The 20948-nt window shown below is 35.7% G+C and overlaps 1 protein-coding gene across 1 annotated transcript in view; it reads left to right on the forward strand.

The window, feature by feature from the left end:
* The window catches only part of zgc:153184 (uncharacterized protein LOC751652 homolog), a 33146-nt gene that overhangs the window by 4214 nt on the left and 7984 nt on the right, over positions 1-20948 (forward strand). The window contains exons 2-5 of the mRNA XM_051128639.1: positions 9359-9442; positions 9711-9779; positions 9926-9994; positions 11764-11967. Coding sequence (XP_050984596.1) covers positions 9359-9442; positions 9711-9779; positions 9926-9994; positions 11764-11967 — 426 coding nt within the window. The remainder of the gene's footprint in view (positions 1-9358; positions 9443-9710; positions 9780-9925; positions 9995-11763; positions 11968-20948) is intronic.

Consider the following 20948-nt stretch of genomic DNA (forward strand, 5'->3'; position numbering starts at 1 on the left):
TCTGCACACCTCTCCTGACATGTTTGCGTATTGTGTAAGCATATTTCAAAGGAAGCAGGGTCCAGACCGCATCACTCTGTCTTTACTGGGTGTTCTTATGGAATATTTGCATTTATTCACATGTGATTGAATTAGCTATTCATGTGGTGGACTGTCGTGATTTTGGCTAATGCAGGACACTACTGAATGGACCTTTCTCACATTTCCATGTTTCTCAATAGTGGAAGTTGTCATAGTTGGGTAAAATCCGAGAGCAGTGAATGGGAGAGTACCACAAATATATTTTTTGCATTCCCATTTTCTCAAATAGCAAAACAAAAACTACACTATGGTGTTTTCACGACTTTCAGTCAAAAGAAAAAAATTGAAAGAGACTGATATCGGCAGTCAGAAGAGAGAACGAATTTACCATCCCTTCCATAGACGTGGCATTAGAAACAGCCTTGCATAGTGTTAACTAGTTTTTTTTGTAACTTGATGAAAAGGTGATATAATACAAAGTATAGTGCTATAAATGTACATACATATTTTAAAAAATCAAAAAATAAAAAAACTTTAAAGGATTTATGATGATGATGACCGTTGAAATGTCATCACAGGCTTGTGAAAAGTCCATAATGCGTGTCAGAGGGGATTCAGAAGTGGGTATACGCAAAGCCCACTGATAAAGAAGTGGGTATACCCTGCACTATACCCTGCACTACACTACTGCTCTAAATGTAAAAAAACCCCTGAATAATACTTACGTTTTCGTGATTGTCTAGTTAGTTTTGGTTAGTGATGTTTTAATCGGGTTACTTGTGTTAATGAAGTGTTAATGACGAGTCCTGCAGTCCTGCAGCTGGGGCTCAGCCCCGGACAGCTCCGGCCCAATTTAAACTCTGGACAAATATATGGGTCAGATATCATATGTAATAGTGATCACTGCCACAAATGCAAGAGCACCTGTCATTTAATTAAAATATATAGAAGTTTAAAGGAATTGTTCATCCAAAAATGTGTAAATATTTATTCTTATTTATTCACCTTCATGTCATTTCAAACCCATATGTGTATCTTTCTTCAGTGGAACACAAAAGATTTTTTAAATAATGATACTGTTGTTCTTTTAATGAAAGTTTATGGTGACCAGTAGATATTAAGATCTGAAAAGTGAAAAAAGAAAAGTGACCATAAAAGTACTCCATATAAGTCTTCTGGCTTTATACAATATCAATATAATAATCTTTGTGTAATTTATTGGAAATCTAAAAGCTCTTTAATTCAGGGGAAGTAGAAAATAAAATACTGTAACAAGGGGGTGGCATAAGGACCATGAGCAAGCATCCATGCATAGTTCTTGTAGATTTATGGTGTCATATACATATATGTGTCCATGAATATTCAAAACAGTTGCATTACAGGTTATAGTCTATTTTGTTAATTAAAAATTAGTTACAATATCAGTTTCCCTTTTTTTCAAATCACCTCATTAACAGAGGTGGGAATGTCTGCATGTGGAGATTACTGAAGGTCACCCAGAACACCCTAGTAATAAGTAATTACAGTAGGTTACTTTACAAAAGTACTCGACTCAACAAAATAATACTGCAATCTCAGATGTCATATCTGGATGGGATTTCTTACAGGATCTCTGCTTTAGCTAAGTTTTCTGATTCATGAATAGATTTGCTTCCAATTGGCTTTCACATGGGTGCTCAGATCAAAATTGTAAATAATATGAAAAATCTGACAGTTATCTTTAAAGTACAAAGTAAAAATCGCCTAGGCTTTTCCCACAATTGCACACACAATGCATTGTGACAAGCTCTGTAAAAATAGTCGATGGGGTGGGAGAAATTATGATTATAACTTATATTTCATTCAATACCGAAAAGAATCTGTTAAAAAAGTTCACTTGATATTCACAAATTGTTATGTTCTTTAAAGTTGCAGTTTGTAACTTTTATTTGGTTAATTTATTATTATTTTTTTTTCATTCATCTTAGTGATAGATTTAATCACTATTGGTAGTGTGATTTATTCTAATGCTTTTTTTTCCCCCCTCAGTTGGTCAGAACAATAGTAACAGACATGTTACTTACTTGTTCAGATGGCAATATCCGGTAAAAACTCTTTACAAGACATAGAATCTGTGATTCCTAAGTACAGTATCCACACCAGTGCTGTGCCTGACAGCCACACATACACCTCAAAACATTATCTGCGCTGAGGACCCGTGCCGATGCACAACACCCGTAAAGATGATAATTGCACAAATTACTGCAACTGCAGGTTTCAAACAGAGATGGGGACAAAGAGGCAAAATGTACAGACTCCAGCTTTAATTCAAGTATATTGTGCCTTGAAAATAGTTCCAAATTGATCAGCTTTAAGGTTCCATGACATTTGGAATGCTGCCTAAAGGTACATTACGCAAAATTTTGTGGGGGATATCAAGTCATTTAAATAGGAACCCACTTGATTGGGTGTTTTGAATTAATCGCACCTTAAGGAAGGAGGCAGGTTTGTGACTAACTAGGTTTTGAAACAGAAAGAATTTTAACTGCCTCTTTATATACGCCCCTGAAAAAAATAACCATCAGAATTTTGTGATATATTTGGTCTGAAGAAAAAAAATGTAATTTGCATATCTGCTAATTTAGTTTATTAACTTTTTAGGATTACGCACACTTACAGAAGGCCTTAACACTAACCTTAAGCCACAAAACTCCAACTTTGTATAAAATCTGTTTTGAAGCTGTAAATATGTAATAAATAGAGAATAAACATCCTGCCCAGCTTATCTTTTATCTATTATACAACCTGTCTTACTGGATTTTGTTTTGCTGTCAAGCATTGGTATTAATTCCTGGTGCACACCTAGCCTATGTTATAATGTTCCCTCCTGTCAGGCCTCATAATATGGTAGCTGTTTCTCCCATTGCTTTGAGTGATGTAGCACACAGAGAACCTTTGTAAAAACACAAGCTGTGTGCTTGTAAGGCCGGTGAAGGCAGTGGAAAAGTGTGATCTTCCGATGATGTAAAATTCAAACACATCATGTTTTCCTGGAATGGCTGAGATGGAGACTTGCGAGTCTGTTCTCGTATTAATGAGACATGGAATGACCTTATTATTTGAGTCTTGGCAGGATCATTCAGCTAGAGAAAATCTGTCCAAATGACTTATAATTAAATATATAATACCTATTATCTTTTCATTGTCATTTTCCCTGTTTTTGTTTTTTTTGTGTTTATATTTAACATTTTCCCTTTTGCCTCATACATACTGTATATCCACATGACCCCAAATGGGTTTAAACCTTGGCTGAACCCTCAGAGGTGTGTGTCCAGAAAGCATGAATTAAAGTAAAGTGCATCATATGCTAGTACATCTGATAGCGTTCACTCAATCACAAAGACTCTCTTTAAAAAAAAGGCGTCATAGGTTTACCAAGAGGTCAGGTGTAAAATTTTCTTTCACATAATTAGGGGTGCAGCAAAAAGTACTGTGGTATGCGACAGTACAGTATTGTATTTAAATGGTAGTCAAACATTTGTCAAAGAATACCACGGTACTTAATACCTGTAATAATACCTGGAGAGAAAGGTTCGTTAGCATTCACATTTGCTTCAATGTAAGTTACTTGGCTAGCATAGGGCAGGGGCCAACTGGGGCTAACTTAGCTAAACATTAGTGAAATCACTGTAATGCGAAGACTGGAGTGGTTTACCGCTGTAATAAATCATGATAATTCACTCTTTATAGTGTAAATTGTAATACAATGTCTGCAGACATAGGCAATTTAGTTTTTCCTGTGGTATCCTCTTGCCCTGATTTACGCCCTTCCAAAGGAAGATGATAATTCGAGATATGACAGATGTTTTGTCTGGTGCTCTGGAGCCATAAATTAAGATGTCTCCAAGTCAGTTTTGCTGTTGGATCCTATTGTGATTGCTAGTTTTGCAGTTCAAGAAACATCTGCTCAAGTAGGACAGCCCTGTGGGAAACTCAGTGGTTTTCCCTTTAAAATAAACGTTTGGTTAGAACTTAAAAGGGATTTATAGTCTGATACCTTCATTAAGAACTTTGTTGCTTCTTTAGTAAACCCTATATGTACTAGTGCTTTTAAGTATTATGTTTTGAATGTGCACTTGTAGTCTACTACAAATCTTAAAAGTACATCTAAATTTTACTTACAATATAATATTAATTAAATAGAAGGCCAGTTAAGTGTGCTTAAAGAGAGTACACTATCATGACTATTTAAATATACTTAAGTACACTTTGTAATAATGGCAAATTAAAAGTTTTACTTCGAAATACATTTTTGTAATCTTTTGTTTTGTGCTTTAAAGAAGTACATTTATTTTGACGTGTTGACTAACATACTAAAGTACATGTAAAGTACTTGATTAATTTTATTCAGCGTTTTGTTGATATTATGTTTAAAGTTACTGCGATAAATTGCAACTCATTACAAAATATAGATAATTTGAAAAAAAAAATGAGCAAATTGTTTAATCATCCACATCTAATTATTGATTACAATATAGTAAGATTTTATGGCAATTAATTTAAAAAAATCTACTCAGTGTAGTAAGCTAAAAATTGTTTTGTCTTCTGTATGGAGTTTTGTTACTTGGCAGAAACACAGTGTGAAAGCACAACATGAACCTGCTGTTGCAACTTAGGCTCCTGTTGTGAAACAGACCTAAAAGTGAATGTTTCCATTAGAAATTCCATTTACTAAATGTATACACAGCTTCAACAAAATTTGAACCAGTGTTTCTCATACCACAAACTGCACATGATCTTTCTCCACTGACATGGTTTTGCTCAAGTATCACTGACCCAGACCCTCACAAACCGGTCTGTGGTTCATTTCTCAGGCCACAGCAACCTAAAATAGAGCTTTCTGTACTCCCACTCCCAAAGCGAGCCCATAATTCCCACCCGCCCTACAGTTTTATCCAAACACAGGGTTAAAACGATCTCTGGCTAACTGATGTAGGTCATACTTGTGTGTCTTGTTTTCTTTAACAGATTTTACTGTTTAATTGGAACTGAATGTTTTGACTAAATCGGCTTGACTGTAATATAAATGTACAAAAAAATAAAAAATAAAATAATAAAAAAAAACATCACTTTTAAATATAATAATGTATTTCCTAAATTCCTTTGAAGAATAAAAAAAGTCATAAATGAGACAGTTGTTTTCACTTACATTCATATGGATGACACTCTTCCAAAGATCTCCATTTTTTTTTTTTTTTATCTTAGGGTTGCTCCTCCAGTCCTCTTTACCAAAAATACCAACAAGGGTGGGTTTAAAAAACATTAAACAGATTCTTGAGCCTATTGTCCTCATTGTGAAGTTTACTCTTTTAACAGTGGCTTTGTTTTCGAGGGACAGGAAAGAGTTAACAATCATGGGCGCCAAAATAATGAGTCAAGGGGTGGGTGGTCTCAGGGGAATTCTGCTTATCATGGGTGAAGAAAAGGAACTGCAGGAAATGGAGGGAAGTGGATTGGGGGAAACACGTCTTCTTTCTGTGCTTGTAAGCACAAATGTGTGCAGTGGTATTCAGAAAGTGTGTGATATTAAAGTAGAAGTCCACTTCCAGAACAAAAATTTACAGATAAGAAGAAATACAGATTTCTTCAGCTGTAAAGAAATTATGTTTGTTGAGGGAAACATTTCAGGATTTTTCTCCATATAATGGACTGGCATGGTGCCCCGATTTTGAACTTCCAAAATGCAGTTTAAATGCGGCTTCATACGATCCCAAATGCGGTTGTAAACGATCCCAACCGAAGAAGGGTCTTATCGAAACGATCGGTTATTTTCATTGAAATAATACAATTTAAATACTTTTTAATCTCAGATGCTCGTCTTGTCTTGCTCTCCCTGAGCTCTGTGTATTATGGTTCAAGACATTTAGGGTATGCCGAAAAACTCCAATCGTATTTTCTCCCTTAACTTCAAAAATGATTTCAAAATCGTCCTACATCGCTGCAGAAGTACAGACCCAGTCTATGCAAAGTGAACATGCGAAGAAGATCAAACACCCTTAACAAAAAAGGTAAATCAGCGATATAAGGTGATTTTGAAGTTGAGGGAGAACATCAGATGGGAATTTTTCGACATACTCTAACTGTCATGAACTGGAAAAAAAAAAAAAACAGTTCAGGGAGAGCGAGACAAGAAAAAGTATAAATTGTATTATTTTTATGAAAATAACAGATTGTTTCGCTAGATAAGGCCCTTCTTCCTTGGCTGGGATCCTTTACAACCGCATTTGGGATCGTTTGAAGCCGCATTTAAACTGCATTTTGAAAGTTCAAAATTGGGGCACCATGCCAGTCCATTATATGGAGAAAAATCCTGAAATGTTTCCCTCAAAAAAATTTCTTTACGGGTGAAGATAGAAAGACATGAACATCTTGGATGACAAGGGGTGAGTATCATCTGTCAGTTTTTGTTCTGGAAGTGGACTTCTCCTTTAAGTGAGAGTGTGTGGTTTTGTGGCTGGAGGAAACAAGGTTGGGTCACCGTGTGGGAAATCTAGTTAAATAAAGTGTGGAAAGTGTGTATATTTGGGAGATTTAGGAAGAATGTTGATGGAGAAATGTGTTTCGATGTGCAAAGTCTGGCAGAGCCACATAGAAAGAAAAAGGGAAGTTTAAGGTATGTTCTTGCCAAGAACAAATGCTTACTCTTGTGTTTGAGGCTTTGATCTGCATACTGTGGGATAATGTTCAGCACAAATTCAGTCTTGACAAATTCTTTCATGAGAATGTTCTTCACTTTTCAGTGAAACACTGATATATTCTTCATGATAAGAGAGAGATAGACTCCCCCAGGCAGTAAGTGTGATGCTGGTCAGCTGTGTTGCCGATAAACTCAGAGTACACCCATGTTTGTTTTTCGATGCAAAACAGCTGCTGTGTCCAGAATGTAAAACTAGTGTGCCGCGTACTACAGAGTATATCTCACAGCTGTGCACTCTAAAAAATGCTGGGTTGTTTCAAAATAACTTTGTGTCAAATATGGACTAACCCAACTGCTGAGATCAATTTTATACAAAATTTTTAACCCAACAATAGGTTTAGTTCGTATTTGACCCAAAATTGGGTTGAAACAGCCCAGCATTTTTTAGAGTGTGACGTTGTATCTCTTAATAATAAATTTATATAAACTTTATTTCTCTAAATTACAAATCCTAATTCTGACTTTACATCTTACTAACATCTTATCGCAACTTCTTTCATATAATTATTGTTTTATATCTCTCAATCACAAATTGTGTATCGTAATTGTGACTTTATATCTTACTTTTGCAACTTTTTTCTTATAATTATGGTTTTATATCTCAATTGTGACACTATTTCTATCAATAACACTTCACAAGTTCGCCTGCCCATCTAGTCCTGATGGGCAATGGTAAACAAACTTGGCTTGCTGTCCTTAATGGAAGCTCTAACTTAAGGCTCGGTTTGAGCGCAGAGTTCGACCCCCCATTGCGATATTACCTAGAGGGAGAATAACAGAAACAGAAGAGGGGAAGGGGAGGTGGAGGGATGCCGGAAGAATGGAGGCTGGGACGGTGCAATGAGAGCTGCTTATATAGGCTTGTAATGATGATTGACATGACTGAATGATTAGGCTCCTCCCGAACCTACATTTGGAACTTCATATAAATATTTTACAAACTCAACTTTTTTTTCGTCATAACTGCAACTTTATAGCTCTCAATCACAAATTATGTATCCTAATTATGACTATATCTCACATTTGCAACGTTTTTCTTATAATTACGGTTTTATATCTCAGTTGTGACAGTATATTTTTCTAAAACAAATTTTTATATCACATTTCATTTCTCTTACTGCAACTTTATATCTCTCGTTCACAAATGTATATAACCTAATTGTGACTTTATGTCTCATAACTGCAACTTCTTATTTGTAATTACGGTTTTATATCTCACAATTGTGACTTTATTCCCCTTTTCATAGACAAGACTTAAACCTAGTCCTAGATTAAAGTTTAAATCTGAGCTGTTTCAACTGAAAGAAACTTGCACTGACTGATCTTAAAATATATTAGTGCCTTTGTTTTGTCTCAAGATGCATACCAGTAATGTTTTTTCTAAGGCACATTTATAAAAAATTACTTAAATGTCTAAATTGAACTATGGCCTAATCCTGGCTTAGGCTAAACCCTGTCTATGAAACCAGGCCCATATCTTTCGAAAAACAAACTGATATATCACAAATTCAACATTTTTTCCTCATAAATACAAATTTATCTTTCAATCACATTTATATATTGTAATTGTGACTTTATATTTCACAATTGCAACTTTATTCTCTGAATTGTGACTTTATATCTTACAACTGCATTTCTTTCAGTAACAAATTTTTCACAGTTGTGACTTTAAATTTCACAACTGATAATTTATTTCTCATTTTGACTAAATTTCTCACATTTAGATCCTTATATCACATTATTATCTTATCTTATTATTTGTGAATTCTTGCTTTAAACTTTATCTCACAATGTTTTTTTTTTTTTTTTTTTTTTCACTTTGAGGTGGAAACAGACTTCCATTCCAGAGAGCAGTGTGGCTAATGGGTGATATAAAGCTGATAGATAAATAATATAGGCAAATAATTTTCAATTTATGTGGAATTTACACTTTTTTTGCATTTATTATGTATAGAACAGAGGAAAACTCACAGGAAGGTGAAGGGAAAGAAAGGGAGAGTGGACATGGGACATGACTCAAATCCCAGATTTAAACTCTGGGCCAGGGTTTTTTGTTGCTGTTCTTGAAAAAATTCTTGCCAGTTTGATTTAAAAATGAAAATAATCTGATTATGTAATAGAAGTAGCAAATTGTACTTTCAGATACTACACACAGTATACATGCTGCAGAAATAGAGCGGTAATGTGCTTTTCCAACCAGCCTCTCCACCACCCCCCTCTCTGTGGTTCTGATGTCACCTTTCTCCGTTTTGAGAGGTCTTTCATTTTCCAGTCGTTCTTAAGTAAGAAAACATGTCTAGTAAAAACAAGCACATGCAATGTGAATGGGATCAAATGAATTTTGATCCCATTATTGCATCATGCTTGTCTTATGTAATGGGCCCGAAAAAGATGCCCGTGTGTAAAATGAGCAGTAGGGTGTGTACTTCCCCCTGCAAGCTTCCTTGCTTGTGTTTGATGGTCTGAACTTCACTACAGGCCCTGTGGGATTCTGTGTCAATAAAGTGAGATCAGGATACTGTGGTCCATCAGTAAAGAGCATCCAACAGTAACACCTTTGAGTGAAACAAACAGTTTAAGGCTCTGCTTTTCTGCTTGCAGGAGGAAGCACCAGTCAAGCCGTCAGTGGCTCAGCTGGCTGGAAAACTCAAAGGTCATGCACTGCCAATGCCAGGAAACATGGAGGTAGTGGAACATCTGACGTCTTTCTGTTTGTGTCTTATTGGTTGTTTCTATTCCAAATCATTGTATGTTTGTTTTTGTTCATATATCGTAAAAATAAATGGTACTGAAATTTTGGCAACACAAACATTGACAAAGGGTTCTGAAGCAACGTGTGCCAATGTTGGCCTGCAAATTAACTTAAAGACTGAGGAGCTCTGTTGTTAACAAAAGTGGTAGTGTCAATTACATGGTCAGTTACAGTTACATTTACAGTCCCACTAAATTGCAGGTGAAATCTATGAGAAGAGGCCCATGTTCTCTGGTGATAAACAACCAAAAAGATGAAGAACATGAAGAGGTGAGCATGTAACTCTCAACACACCAGTTACGAGATGGTGGGGTGATTTAGGATAAGGGGCCTCGAGTTCAATATCTTAATGCCAGTTTTATCATAGTAAATGTAAAATGATCTCATCTCAAATGTCTTTGAATTTTCTGGTGCAGAAGTCATCTGTCTGTCCTCATCCTCCTAAGATGAAGATAAAGAGTTCACCCCTCATTGAAAAACTACAGGTGATTATCTTCCTTGATTATCCACTTCACGCAAGATCTTGGTCTCAAACAGCTGTTCTGCACCATATGATTCGCACCATAAGTTTTCACCATATGATTTGCATTTGAAAGATGCTAACCTTGCAGGTTTGTGAGGTTACTTATCAATTTCACATATCATTTCCGAAGTGAACTTTCATTCAGGAAACAGGAAATCTGTTGCAATCTGAAACCATTTGCTGAAATATGTAGTTTAAGGTAACTCGCATGTAATATGCAAGGGATCTTCTGAGTTTTCAGTATATTTTAAATGCATATGTGTTTCCTGTAGCATTAACAGGAATCTACTCCTTTTTGTAAAGGCCAATTAATTTTCTATTTTTAACAGCAAAATATTGGACATATAGATTTTTCAAGTCTACCTGTTGTACATGCTGTTACTTTTATGAAACTCTTCTGCCACCTTGTGTTGAAAATATTGCTATTGCAAGGGCAAATCAAAAACGAGACCACACAATGGCTGAAAATGTATCTTTATACAATGTATCATTGTATCAAATGTATCTGTTTATCAAGCTGACACACTTGGACTGGACACACTTTTACTTAAAATCAGTAGACGGTATACAGCGTTATGTGCAATTTGCAGTAAACAATATTCCTCTGCAAACAAAGGCAAGTTTTTTTTTCTTTTAACTCTTCTGCCACCTAGAGTTGAAATTGTACAACTGCAAGGTCAACACCTGAAACTAAACCCCACACAGCATGTCTCATGAGAGGTGTCTAGTTAGTTTGAACTGTCATTGGTCCGTGGGATATGTCTGCTCATAAAAGGGACAGGTCTGCACCGTCTCCTCCAATTGGTTCAGGCAAGGACTCTAATGAGATAACAGCTTAGCCACAGTTGCTGAGTGCTGAGCTGTACTAGACTCGACTTAGCAGCTATCAGGCAGTCATGGGACAAAAGGGTTGCCGTTTCTCTCTCTTCTTGTTCTCTCCTGTACAGGTAGGAGATATTATTTTTGGAATAATATCTTTAATTAACATCTTTAATTTAACCAGTGGAATATAAACTAGACCTAATCTGCGTCCAACAGCCTGAGAGAGTTTAACCATAGGTAAGACACAAGTAGTCAAGGCAAAGATGATTTAAACTTTTTAAAGTTATATTATTTACTTACTGCATTCTACCAACTAGCATCATTTGTTATTTTTATTTTTATGAATTTTAACTACTTATTTTTTATGAATTAAAAAATATTTGAACACAATATTTTTACACAAAAGTATATTGCATTTTCTATTTTTATTAAATTATTAACTTGCCATTAATAGCTTATTTTATGTAGAAATTTGTATTTTATAGTATATTTTATTATTTTAGGTAATGTTTTAGTAATTTTGTCATTTTTATTAATGAGTAAAATGTATTTAGTTTTATTTATCAGCTTTAGTTTATTTAGTTTTAGTTATTTTAGAAAGTCAAGTTCCTTCTAAACAAAAATGAGAAATGATAACCAGACTTTGAGTGCAACAGTTCTTTACAGGCTATGTCTTGAAGAATGCACTGGCCTGCGTGCCACTGAATAAATATTTAATAATAATTTAAATAATTGTTTAATTCCCACAATTTTATGTACAGCTCATCATCAGTAGATTGCATTGGGTTTATATGTGCATTATATAATCTACTCTGTTCTTTAGATATCAGCATTTAAAAACAATTTCATCTTACCACTAGTTTTGTCTCTATTTAAGAACATAACACATTCTTTCCTTCTCTCTTTTAGGCCAATCTTGCTCTCTCTCCAACTGTCCTTCTCTCCCCACCTAAAAGTCCTGAGTCCAAACAGCCGCCCACTGCCTCCAGTCCCATCAGCTCCTGCAGCTCCCTGAGCTCCACCCTGCAGCCCCATCAGCTGTCCTGTGAAGATGAGGCACCGGTTAGCTTCGAGCAGCCGGTTGAGGGGACTCCGCTGCTCAGCATCAACAAGGTCAACTAGCTTATCAATATCAATATTAGTACCAAGTCTGGCCTGGGAACTAACTGTAATGACACAATGGTGTCCTGTAGAGCTAAGATTTGATTCTGATAAAGAAGTGATATTCTTTTACATTCTGTATAACATATTTACACTAATAAGTAAACTTGACACACATTCCTTACTTCAGAACATTGGAAATGTCTGGAGCCCCTAAAGGGACATGAGGAATAAAAATGATAAAAACTAGATGGGAGGAAAAATTATATTTCAGTGCTTTTGCATTCACTCACAGACCTTTTGCATTTTCCCTGAGAAACTTTGCGTTTGCTCACAAAACTTTTGTGATTGAAAATAATATGAGGTGGTGGGGGGGAAATGGAACATTTCTTGGTGAAATGCAATATTTTTGCGAGAGTGTGCAAATGTTGTGAGGGACTAGTCAAAGTTTCTTTGGGTAACGCAATACCTTTGCAAGAGAATGCAGAGTTTCTTGGGGTAACAGTACTTTTGCAAGAGAACGCAATGCTGTGTGAGAGAACACAGTACTTTTGTGAGAGAATGGAAAGTTTCTTAGGGTAACACAAAGTAGGAGAATGCATTGAAATGTAAAATTTACTCCCATCTCATATTTGTTTCTATCATCATGTCCCCTTTATAGAAAAATAAAAAAAAATGAATTTTTTGAGGGATACTCGCATAGAATTTACTTAAATATATACATTTCAAATATACTATAACTGGTTTAGGGTAGCATCAGTAAATAATTATTGGTATTGCAGGGCTGTGATCACACATTTCAGACTGTGAGTGATAACTTAAGTTGAACTGGTCATTGAAAATCCTGTGTTTGTTGTAGACTAATGTCAGTGGCAAAACATGATCTGATGAAAGTTCAGCAGTAACCTTTTACAGGCTTGCTGTTTCTCAGAGAATCTCTTATGTGTGCAGAATAGGATCTGATGATATCAGCATGAAGGTGCACATCCCTTTGCGTGCAGGCAGTATTGTGGGCTTAAGCTCTGCGTAAGCCTATAGAGACTGTCCATGCACTGCCTGAGAACATAACAACAAGGTTTGCAAACTCTAATCCAATCAGGCCACTTCTGCATCACACCCTCTGTGCTTCTTCAAAGAGCATTCACAAAAGAATGCAACCATAACAGATAATTGTTTATATTCTGTAAAAGAAGTACTTAGCTGCTGAACTATGTGATGCACAAGTACTACTGTACTTTTGACAAATTATGCAGTGTACCTACAGAGCATGCTGCATTGAATACTACTCTATATCCCACAATGTGTTTGGCTCAACTTAGCCTTCCAGTTCCTGTGTGAGGAATGCACTGGTAGTAATATCAAATTTACATGAAAAGTTCAGATGCAAAACCAGCTAAAAGCCATCTCGGTCTAAACTGAGATAATGTTACTGAGTGAATGCTCGTGACACATAGTATACGTCCATCAAATACTTTTACTTCAGACTTGCTAAATTCCAGCCTCAGCCCAATGAGAACTACCAGTACTTACATAGAAACCTATACAAAGTAGCCAGAAAGAAATGCTAATTTTAAAGAAATACGTCAGATACAGACCTTGTTGGGAGAGGCTATTTACACTAACTCTGGCCACCAACATGTTATTGGGCTAGTTAAAACTACAAAAGACAAGAAATAAAGACCAGCTCCTGTGATGTAGATGGTAAAGCATGTGCCAAAGTATTTTTTGACGTGATCAACCCCAGCTTGAATTCGCCTTTTGCCTAACATTTTTTTTCTTCCTTTTTGTTGTATATCCTTAAAATCTAGAATAGGTTGCAAAAAAAAAAAAAAAAAAAAAATCTATGATCTCATTTTAGGGCATCATTGTTGCACTCCGAACATGCAGGCTATATAAAAAAAAATAGACAGAAACCATCACAGGAAGGAACAGGAACCAGTCGCAGTATGCACTGTGACAAGTCAAAAAGACTTTGACTAGTCAAAAAGAATGTTGATTATAGATTTATTTAGTTTTTCTCTTAGTACTGAAAAGAATCAATAAAAATAGTTAATTGTCTAATTAAAATGCCATTTTACCATATTAAGAGGAACAGCCAATATCACCTAAATGTTAGATTACTATGAAATTTTTCCGTAAATGATTCATAAACCTTTACATTAGGCCTCCATTTGATTTGACCGAAAAACACCCTTGATTTTACCCAATATTTATGTATTTTATGCTTATCAAAGTATTGTTGTTAGCTGGTTTTATTATAGTAAAAGTGTAGTAACCATGTTTTTTTTAACAGATTGATTACCATTTGTATAACCACAGTTTTACTAAAAAATACCATGGTTAAACTGTGGTTAGTGTAGCAAAACCATAGTTAATTTGTGGTTACAATGGTTTAATTACAATAACCATGTTTTGTTTTTTTTATTTGTAGTCATGCTTAATTTTCGTAAGGGGATGGCTAATTGTGTGGCACATGGAGTTGCAGCCAATGTAGAGCATTTCATTAACTAGATGAGTAAAGTTTGAGAACAAACTTTAAGTTGGCTTGAGAAAGCCTAGCCTGAAAGTTTGAAGCAGTTGTAAAAGTATGGAAGCAGCTAGCATCATTTAACATTTTGTTAACATGTTTTAGCATAATTAGCTTATTTCTTGTAGTTTTATAGGCTGATTACAATGTTGTTCGCATGATTAACTTGTTGTTAGCATAATTTGCAAATTACTAGAATGTTGTTAGCATGATTAGCATGTTGCTAGTATGTTTCTAACATGATTAGCATGCTGTTACCATGATTAGTAAGTTACTAGCATATTGTTAGCATGATTGCCAAGGTAATAGCATGTTGTTAGCATGATTCTAGATGTTACTTACTTTTGGTAGCATGTTTCTATCATGATTAGCAAGTTACTAGCATGATTAGCATGTTGATGATTAGCATGTTCTTCTAGCATGTTTCTAGCATGATTAGCATGTTGCTAGCATGTTTCTAGCATGATTAGCAAAGTTGCTAGCATGTTTCTAGCATGATTAGCAAGTTGCTAGCATGTTTCTAACATGATTAACAAAGTTTCTTAGCATGTTTCTAGCATGATTAGCAAAGTTGTTAGCATGTTTCTAGCATGATTAGCAAAGTTGTTAGCATGTTTCTAGCATGATTAGCAAGTTCTTAGCATGTTTCTAGCATGATTAGCATGTTGCTAGCATGTTTCTAGCATGATTAGCATGTTGCTAGCATGTTTCTAGCATGATTAGCAAAGTTGCTAGCATGTTTCTAGCATGATTAGCAAGTTGATAGCATGTTTCTAGCATGATTAGCATGTTGCTAGCATGTTTCTAGCATGATTAGCAAAGTTGCTAGCATGTTTCTAGCATGATTAGCATGTTGCTAGCATGTTTCTAGCATGATTAGCAAATTTGCTAGCATGTTTCTAGCATGATTAGCAAAGTTGCTAGCATGTTTCTAGCATGATTAGCATGTCGTTAGCATGTTTCTAGCATGATTAGCATGATTAGCATGTTAGCATGTTTCTAGCATGTTTCTAGCATGATTAGCATGTCATTACCATGTTACTAGCATGATTAGCAAGTTATTAGCATGTTTCTAGCATGATTAGCAAGTTGCTAGCATGTTTCTAGCATGATTAGCAAAGTTGCTAGCATGTTTCTAGCATGATTAGCATGTTGCTAGCATGTTTCTAGCATGATTAGCAAGTTGCTAGCATGTTTCTAGCATGATTAGCAAGTTGTTAGCATGTTTCTAGCATGATTAGCAAGTTGTTAGCATGTTGCTAGCATGTTTCATAGCATGTTTAGCATTATTTGCTAGCATGTTTCTAGCATGATTAGCAAAGTTGCTAGCATGTTTCTAGCATGATTAGCAAGTTGCTAGCATGTTTCTAGCATGATTAGCAAGTTGCTAGCATGTTTCTAGCATGATTAGCATGATTAGCAAAGTCGCTAGCATGTTTCTAGCATTGATTAGCAAGTTGCTAGCATGTTTCTAGCATGATTAGCATGTTGCTAGCATGTTGCTAGCATGTTTCTAGCATGATTAGCAAAGTTGCTAGCATGTTTCTAGCATGATTAGCAAGTTGCTAGCATGTTTCTAGCATGATTAGCATGTTGCTAGCATGTTTCTAGCATGATTAGCATGTTGCTAGCATGTTTCTAGCATGATTAGCAAGTTGTTAGCATGTTGCTAGCATGTTTCTAGCATGATTAGCATTGTTAGCATGTTTCTAGCATGATTAGCATGTTTCTAGCATGATTAGCAAGTTGTTAGCATGTTGCTAGCATGTTTCTAGCATGATTAGCAAAGTTGCTAGCATGTTTCTAGCATGATTAGCAAAGTTGCTAGCATGTTTCTAGCATGATTAGCAAAGTTGTTAGCATGTTGCTAGCATGATTAGCAAAGTTCTTAGCATGTTTCTAGCATGATTAGCATGTTAGCAGCATGTTTCTAGCATGTTTCTAGCATGATTAGCAAAGTTGCTAGCATGTTTCTAGCATGATTAGCAAAGTTTTCTAGCATGTTTCTAGCATGATTAGCATGTTGCTAGCATGTTTCTAGCATGATTAGCAAAGTTGTTAGCATGTTTCATGATTCTAGCATGATTAGCATGTTGCTAGCATGTTTTCTAGCATGATTAGCATGTTGCTAGCATGTTTCTAGCATGATTAGCAAAGTTGCTAGCATGTTTCTAGCATGATTAGCAAGTTGCTAGCATGTTTCTAGCATGATTAGCAAAGTTGCTAGCATGTTTCTAGCATGATTAGCAAGTTGCTAGCATGTTTCTGTTTCTGATTAGCAAAGTTGCTAGCATGTTTCTAGCATGATTAGCAAAGTTGCTAGCATGTTTCTAGCATGATTAGCAAAGTTGTTAGCATGTTTCTAGCATGATTAGCAAGTTGCTTAGCATGTTTCTAGCATGATTAGCATGTTGTTAGCATGTTTCTAGCATGATTAGCATGTTGTTAGCATGTTTCTCTCATGATTTAGCAAAGTTGCTTAGCATGTTTCTAGCATGATTAGCAAAGTTGCTAGCATGTTTCTAGCATGATTAGCAAATGTCTAGCATGTTTCTAGCATGATTAGCATGTTCGCATAGCATGTTTCTAGCATGATTAGCAAAGTTCTTTAGCATGTTTCTAGCATGATTAGCAAAGTTGCTAGCATGTTTCTAGCATGATTAGCAAGTTTCTTAGCATGTTTCTAGCATGATTAGCAAGTTGCTAGCATGTTTCTAGCATGATTAGCAAAGTTGTTAGCATGTTTCTAGCATGATTAGCATGTTGCTAGCATGTTTCTAGCATGATTAGCAAAGTTGTTAGCATGTTTCTAGCATGATTAGCAAAGTTGTTAGCATGTTTCTAGCATGATTAGCATGTTTCTAGCATGTTTCTAGCATGATTATCAAAGTTGCTAGCATGTTTCTAGCATGATTAGCATGTTCTTTAGCATGTTTCTAGCATGATTAGCATTTGTTAGTGTTTCTAGCATGTTTCTAGCATGATTAGCAATTTAGCATGTCTATGCATGTTTCTAGCATGATTAGCATGTTGCTAGCATGTTTCTAGCATGATTAGCAAAGTTGCTAGCATGTTTCTAGCATGATTAGCATGATTAGCATGTTCTGGAGCATGTTTCTAGCATGATTAGCAAAGTTCTTTAGCATGTTTCTAGCATGATTAGCATGTTGTTAGCATGTTTCTAGCATGATTAAGTAAAGCATTCTAGCTGATTAATGTTTCATGCATGATTATTAGCAAGTTCTTAGCATGTTTCTAGCATGATTAGCAAAGTTGCTAGCATGTTTCTAGCATGATTAGCAAGTTTTAGTTTCATGTTTCTAGCATGATTAGCATGTTTAGCATGTTTCTAGCATGTTTCTAGCATGATTAGCAAAGTTGCTAGCATGTTTCTAGCATGATTAGCAAGTTCTTTAGCATGTTTCTAGCATGATTAGCATGTTGCTAGCATGTTTCTAGCATGATTAGCAAAGTTGCTTAGCATGTTTCTAGCATGATTAGCAAGTTGTCTAGCATGTTTCTAGCATGATTAGCAAAGTTGTAGCATGTTTCTAGCATGATTAGCATGTTTAGTAGCATGTTTCTAGCATGATTAGCATGTTTTAGCATGTTTCTAGCATGATTAGCATGTTGCTAGCATGTTTCTAGCATGATTAGCAAAGTTCTTTAGCATGTTTCTAGCATGATTAGCATGTTGCTAGCATGTTTCTAGCATGATTAGCATGTTTGCTAGCATGTTTCTAGCATGTTTCTAGCATGATTAGCATGTTTCTAGCATGTTTCTAGCATGATTAGCATGTTGCTAGCATGTTTCTAGCATGATTAGCAAAGTTCTTTAGCATGTTTCTAGCATGATTAGCAAGTTGCTAGCATGTTTCTAGCATGATTAGCAAGTTGCTAGCATGTTTCTAGCATGATTAGCAAAGTTCTTTAGCATGTTTCTAGCATGATTAGCAAAGTTGCTAGCATGTTTCTAGCATGATTAGCAAAGTTGCTAGCATGTTTCTAGCATGATTAGCATGTTTCTAGCATGTTTCTAGCATGATTAGCATGTTTCTTAGCATGTTTCTAGCATGATTAGCAAAGTTGTTGATGTTTAGCATGTTTTAGCATGTTTCTAGCATGATTAGCAAAGTTGCTAGCATGTTTCTAGCATGATTAGCAAGTTGTTAGCAGCATGTTTCTAGCATGATTAGCATGTTTCTAGCATGTTTCTAGTTGCATGATTAGCATGTTTAGCATGTTTCTAGCATGTTTCTAGCATGATTAGCAAAGTTGCTAGCATGTTTCTAGCATGATTAGCATTGTTGTTAGCATGTTTCTAGCATGATTAGCATGTTAGCATGTTTCATGTTTCTAGCATGATTAGCAAAGTTGCTAGCATGTTTCTAGCATGATTAGCATGTTGTTAGCATGTTTCTAGCATGTTTCTAGCATGATTAGCAAGTTTGCTAGCATGTTTCTAGCATGATTAGCATGCATGTTAGCATGTTGATTAGCATGTTTCTAGCATGATTAGCATGTTAGCAAAGCATGTTTCTAGCATGATTAGCAAAGTTGCTTAGCATGTTTCTAGCATGATTAGCAAAGTTGCTAGCATGTTTCTAGCATGATTCTAGCATAGCAAAGTTGCTAGCATGTTTCTAGCATGATTAGCAAAGTTGTTAGCATGTTTCTAGCATGATTAGCAAAGTTGCTTGCATGTGTTTCTAGCATGATTAGCAAGTTCTTAGCATGTTTCTAGCATGATTAGCAAAGTTGTTTCTAGCATGATTATGTTTCTAGCATGATTAGCATTGATTAGCATGTTGCTAGCATGTTTCTAGCATGATTAGCATGTTGCTAGCATGTTTCTAGCATGATTAGCAAAGTTCTTAGCATGTTTCTAGCATGATTAGCAAGTTTCTTAGCATGTTTCTAGCATGATTAGCAAAGTTGTTAGCATGTTTCTAGCATGATTAGCAAAGTTGCTAGCATGTTTCTAGCATGATTAGCATGTTGCTAGCATGTTTCTGATTAGCATGATTATGCAAAGTTGCTAGCATGTTTCTAGCATGATTAGCATGTTGCTAGCATGTTTCTAGCATGATTAGCAAAGTTGCTAGCATGTTTCTAGCATGATTAGCAAGTTGTTAGCATGTTTCTAGCATGATTAGCATGTTAGCATGTTGCATGCATGTTTCTAGCATGATTAGCAAAGTTGCTTAGCATGTTTCTAGCATGATTAGCAAAGTTTAGCATGTTTCTAGCATGATTAGCATGTTGCTAGCATGTTTCTAGCATGATTAGCATGTTGCTAGCATGTTTCTAGCATGATTAGCATGTTGTTAGCATGTTTCTAGCATGATTAGCAAAGTTGCTAGCATGTTTCTAGCATGATTAGCAAGTTTGCTAGCATGTTTCTAGCATGATTATGATTATGTTTCAGCATGATTAGCATGTTCTTCCTAGCATGTTTCTAGCATGATTAGCATGTTGCTAGCATGTTTCTAGCATGATTAGCAAAGTTGCTAGCATGTTTCTAGCATGATTAGCAAAGTTGTTAGCATGTTTCTAGCATGATTAGCAAAGTTCTTAGCATGTTTCTAGCATGATTTCTAGTTTCTAGCATGATTAGCAAAGTTCTTTAGCATGTTTCTAGCATGTTTCTAGATTAGCATGTTGCTAGCATGTTTCTAGCATGATTAGCAAGTTGTTAGCATGTTTCTAGCATGATTAGCATGTTGCTAGCATGTTTCTAGCATGATTAGCATGTTTAGCATGTGTTTCTAGCATGATTAGCAAAGTTGCTAGCATGTTTCTAGCATGATTTAGCAAAGTTCTTTAGCATGTTTCTAGCATGATTAGCAAAGTTGCTAGCATGTTTCTAGCATGATTAGCAAAGTTCTTAGCATGTTTCTAGCATGATTAGCAAAGTTGCTAGCATGTTTCTAGCATGATTAGCAAAGTTGCTAGCATGTTTCTAGCATGATTAGCATGATTAGCATGTTTCTAGCATGTTTTCTAGCATGATTCTAGCATGTTAGCTTAGCATGTTTCTAGCATGTTTCTAGCATGATTAGCAAAGTTGCTAGCATGTTTCTAGCATGATTAGCAAAGTTGCTAGCATGTTTCTAGCATGATTAGCAAAGTTAGCATGTTAGCATGTTTCTAGCATGATTAGCAAAGTTGCTAGCATGTTTCTAGCATGATTAGCAAGCATGTTTCTAGCATGTTTCTAGCATGATTAGCATGTTGCTAGCATGTTTCTAGCATGATTAGCAAATGTTTCTAGCATGCATGTTTCTAGCATGATTAGCATGATTAGCAAAGTCTTTAGCATGTTTCTAGCATGATTAGCAAGTTGCTAGCATGTTTCTAGCATGATTAGCATGTTAGCAAGCATGTTTCTAGCATGATTAGCATGTCTTAGCATGTTTCTAGCATGATTAGCAAAGTTAGCATGTTCTAGCATGTTTCTAGTATG

This window comes from Labeo rohita, chromosome 15 (genome assembly GCF_022985175.1).
Source record: "Labeo rohita strain BAU-BD-2019 chromosome 15, IGBB_LRoh.1.0, whole genome shotgun sequence".
Lineage (NCBI taxonomy): Eukaryota > Metazoa > Chordata > Actinopteri > Cypriniformes > Cyprinidae > Labeo > Labeo rohita.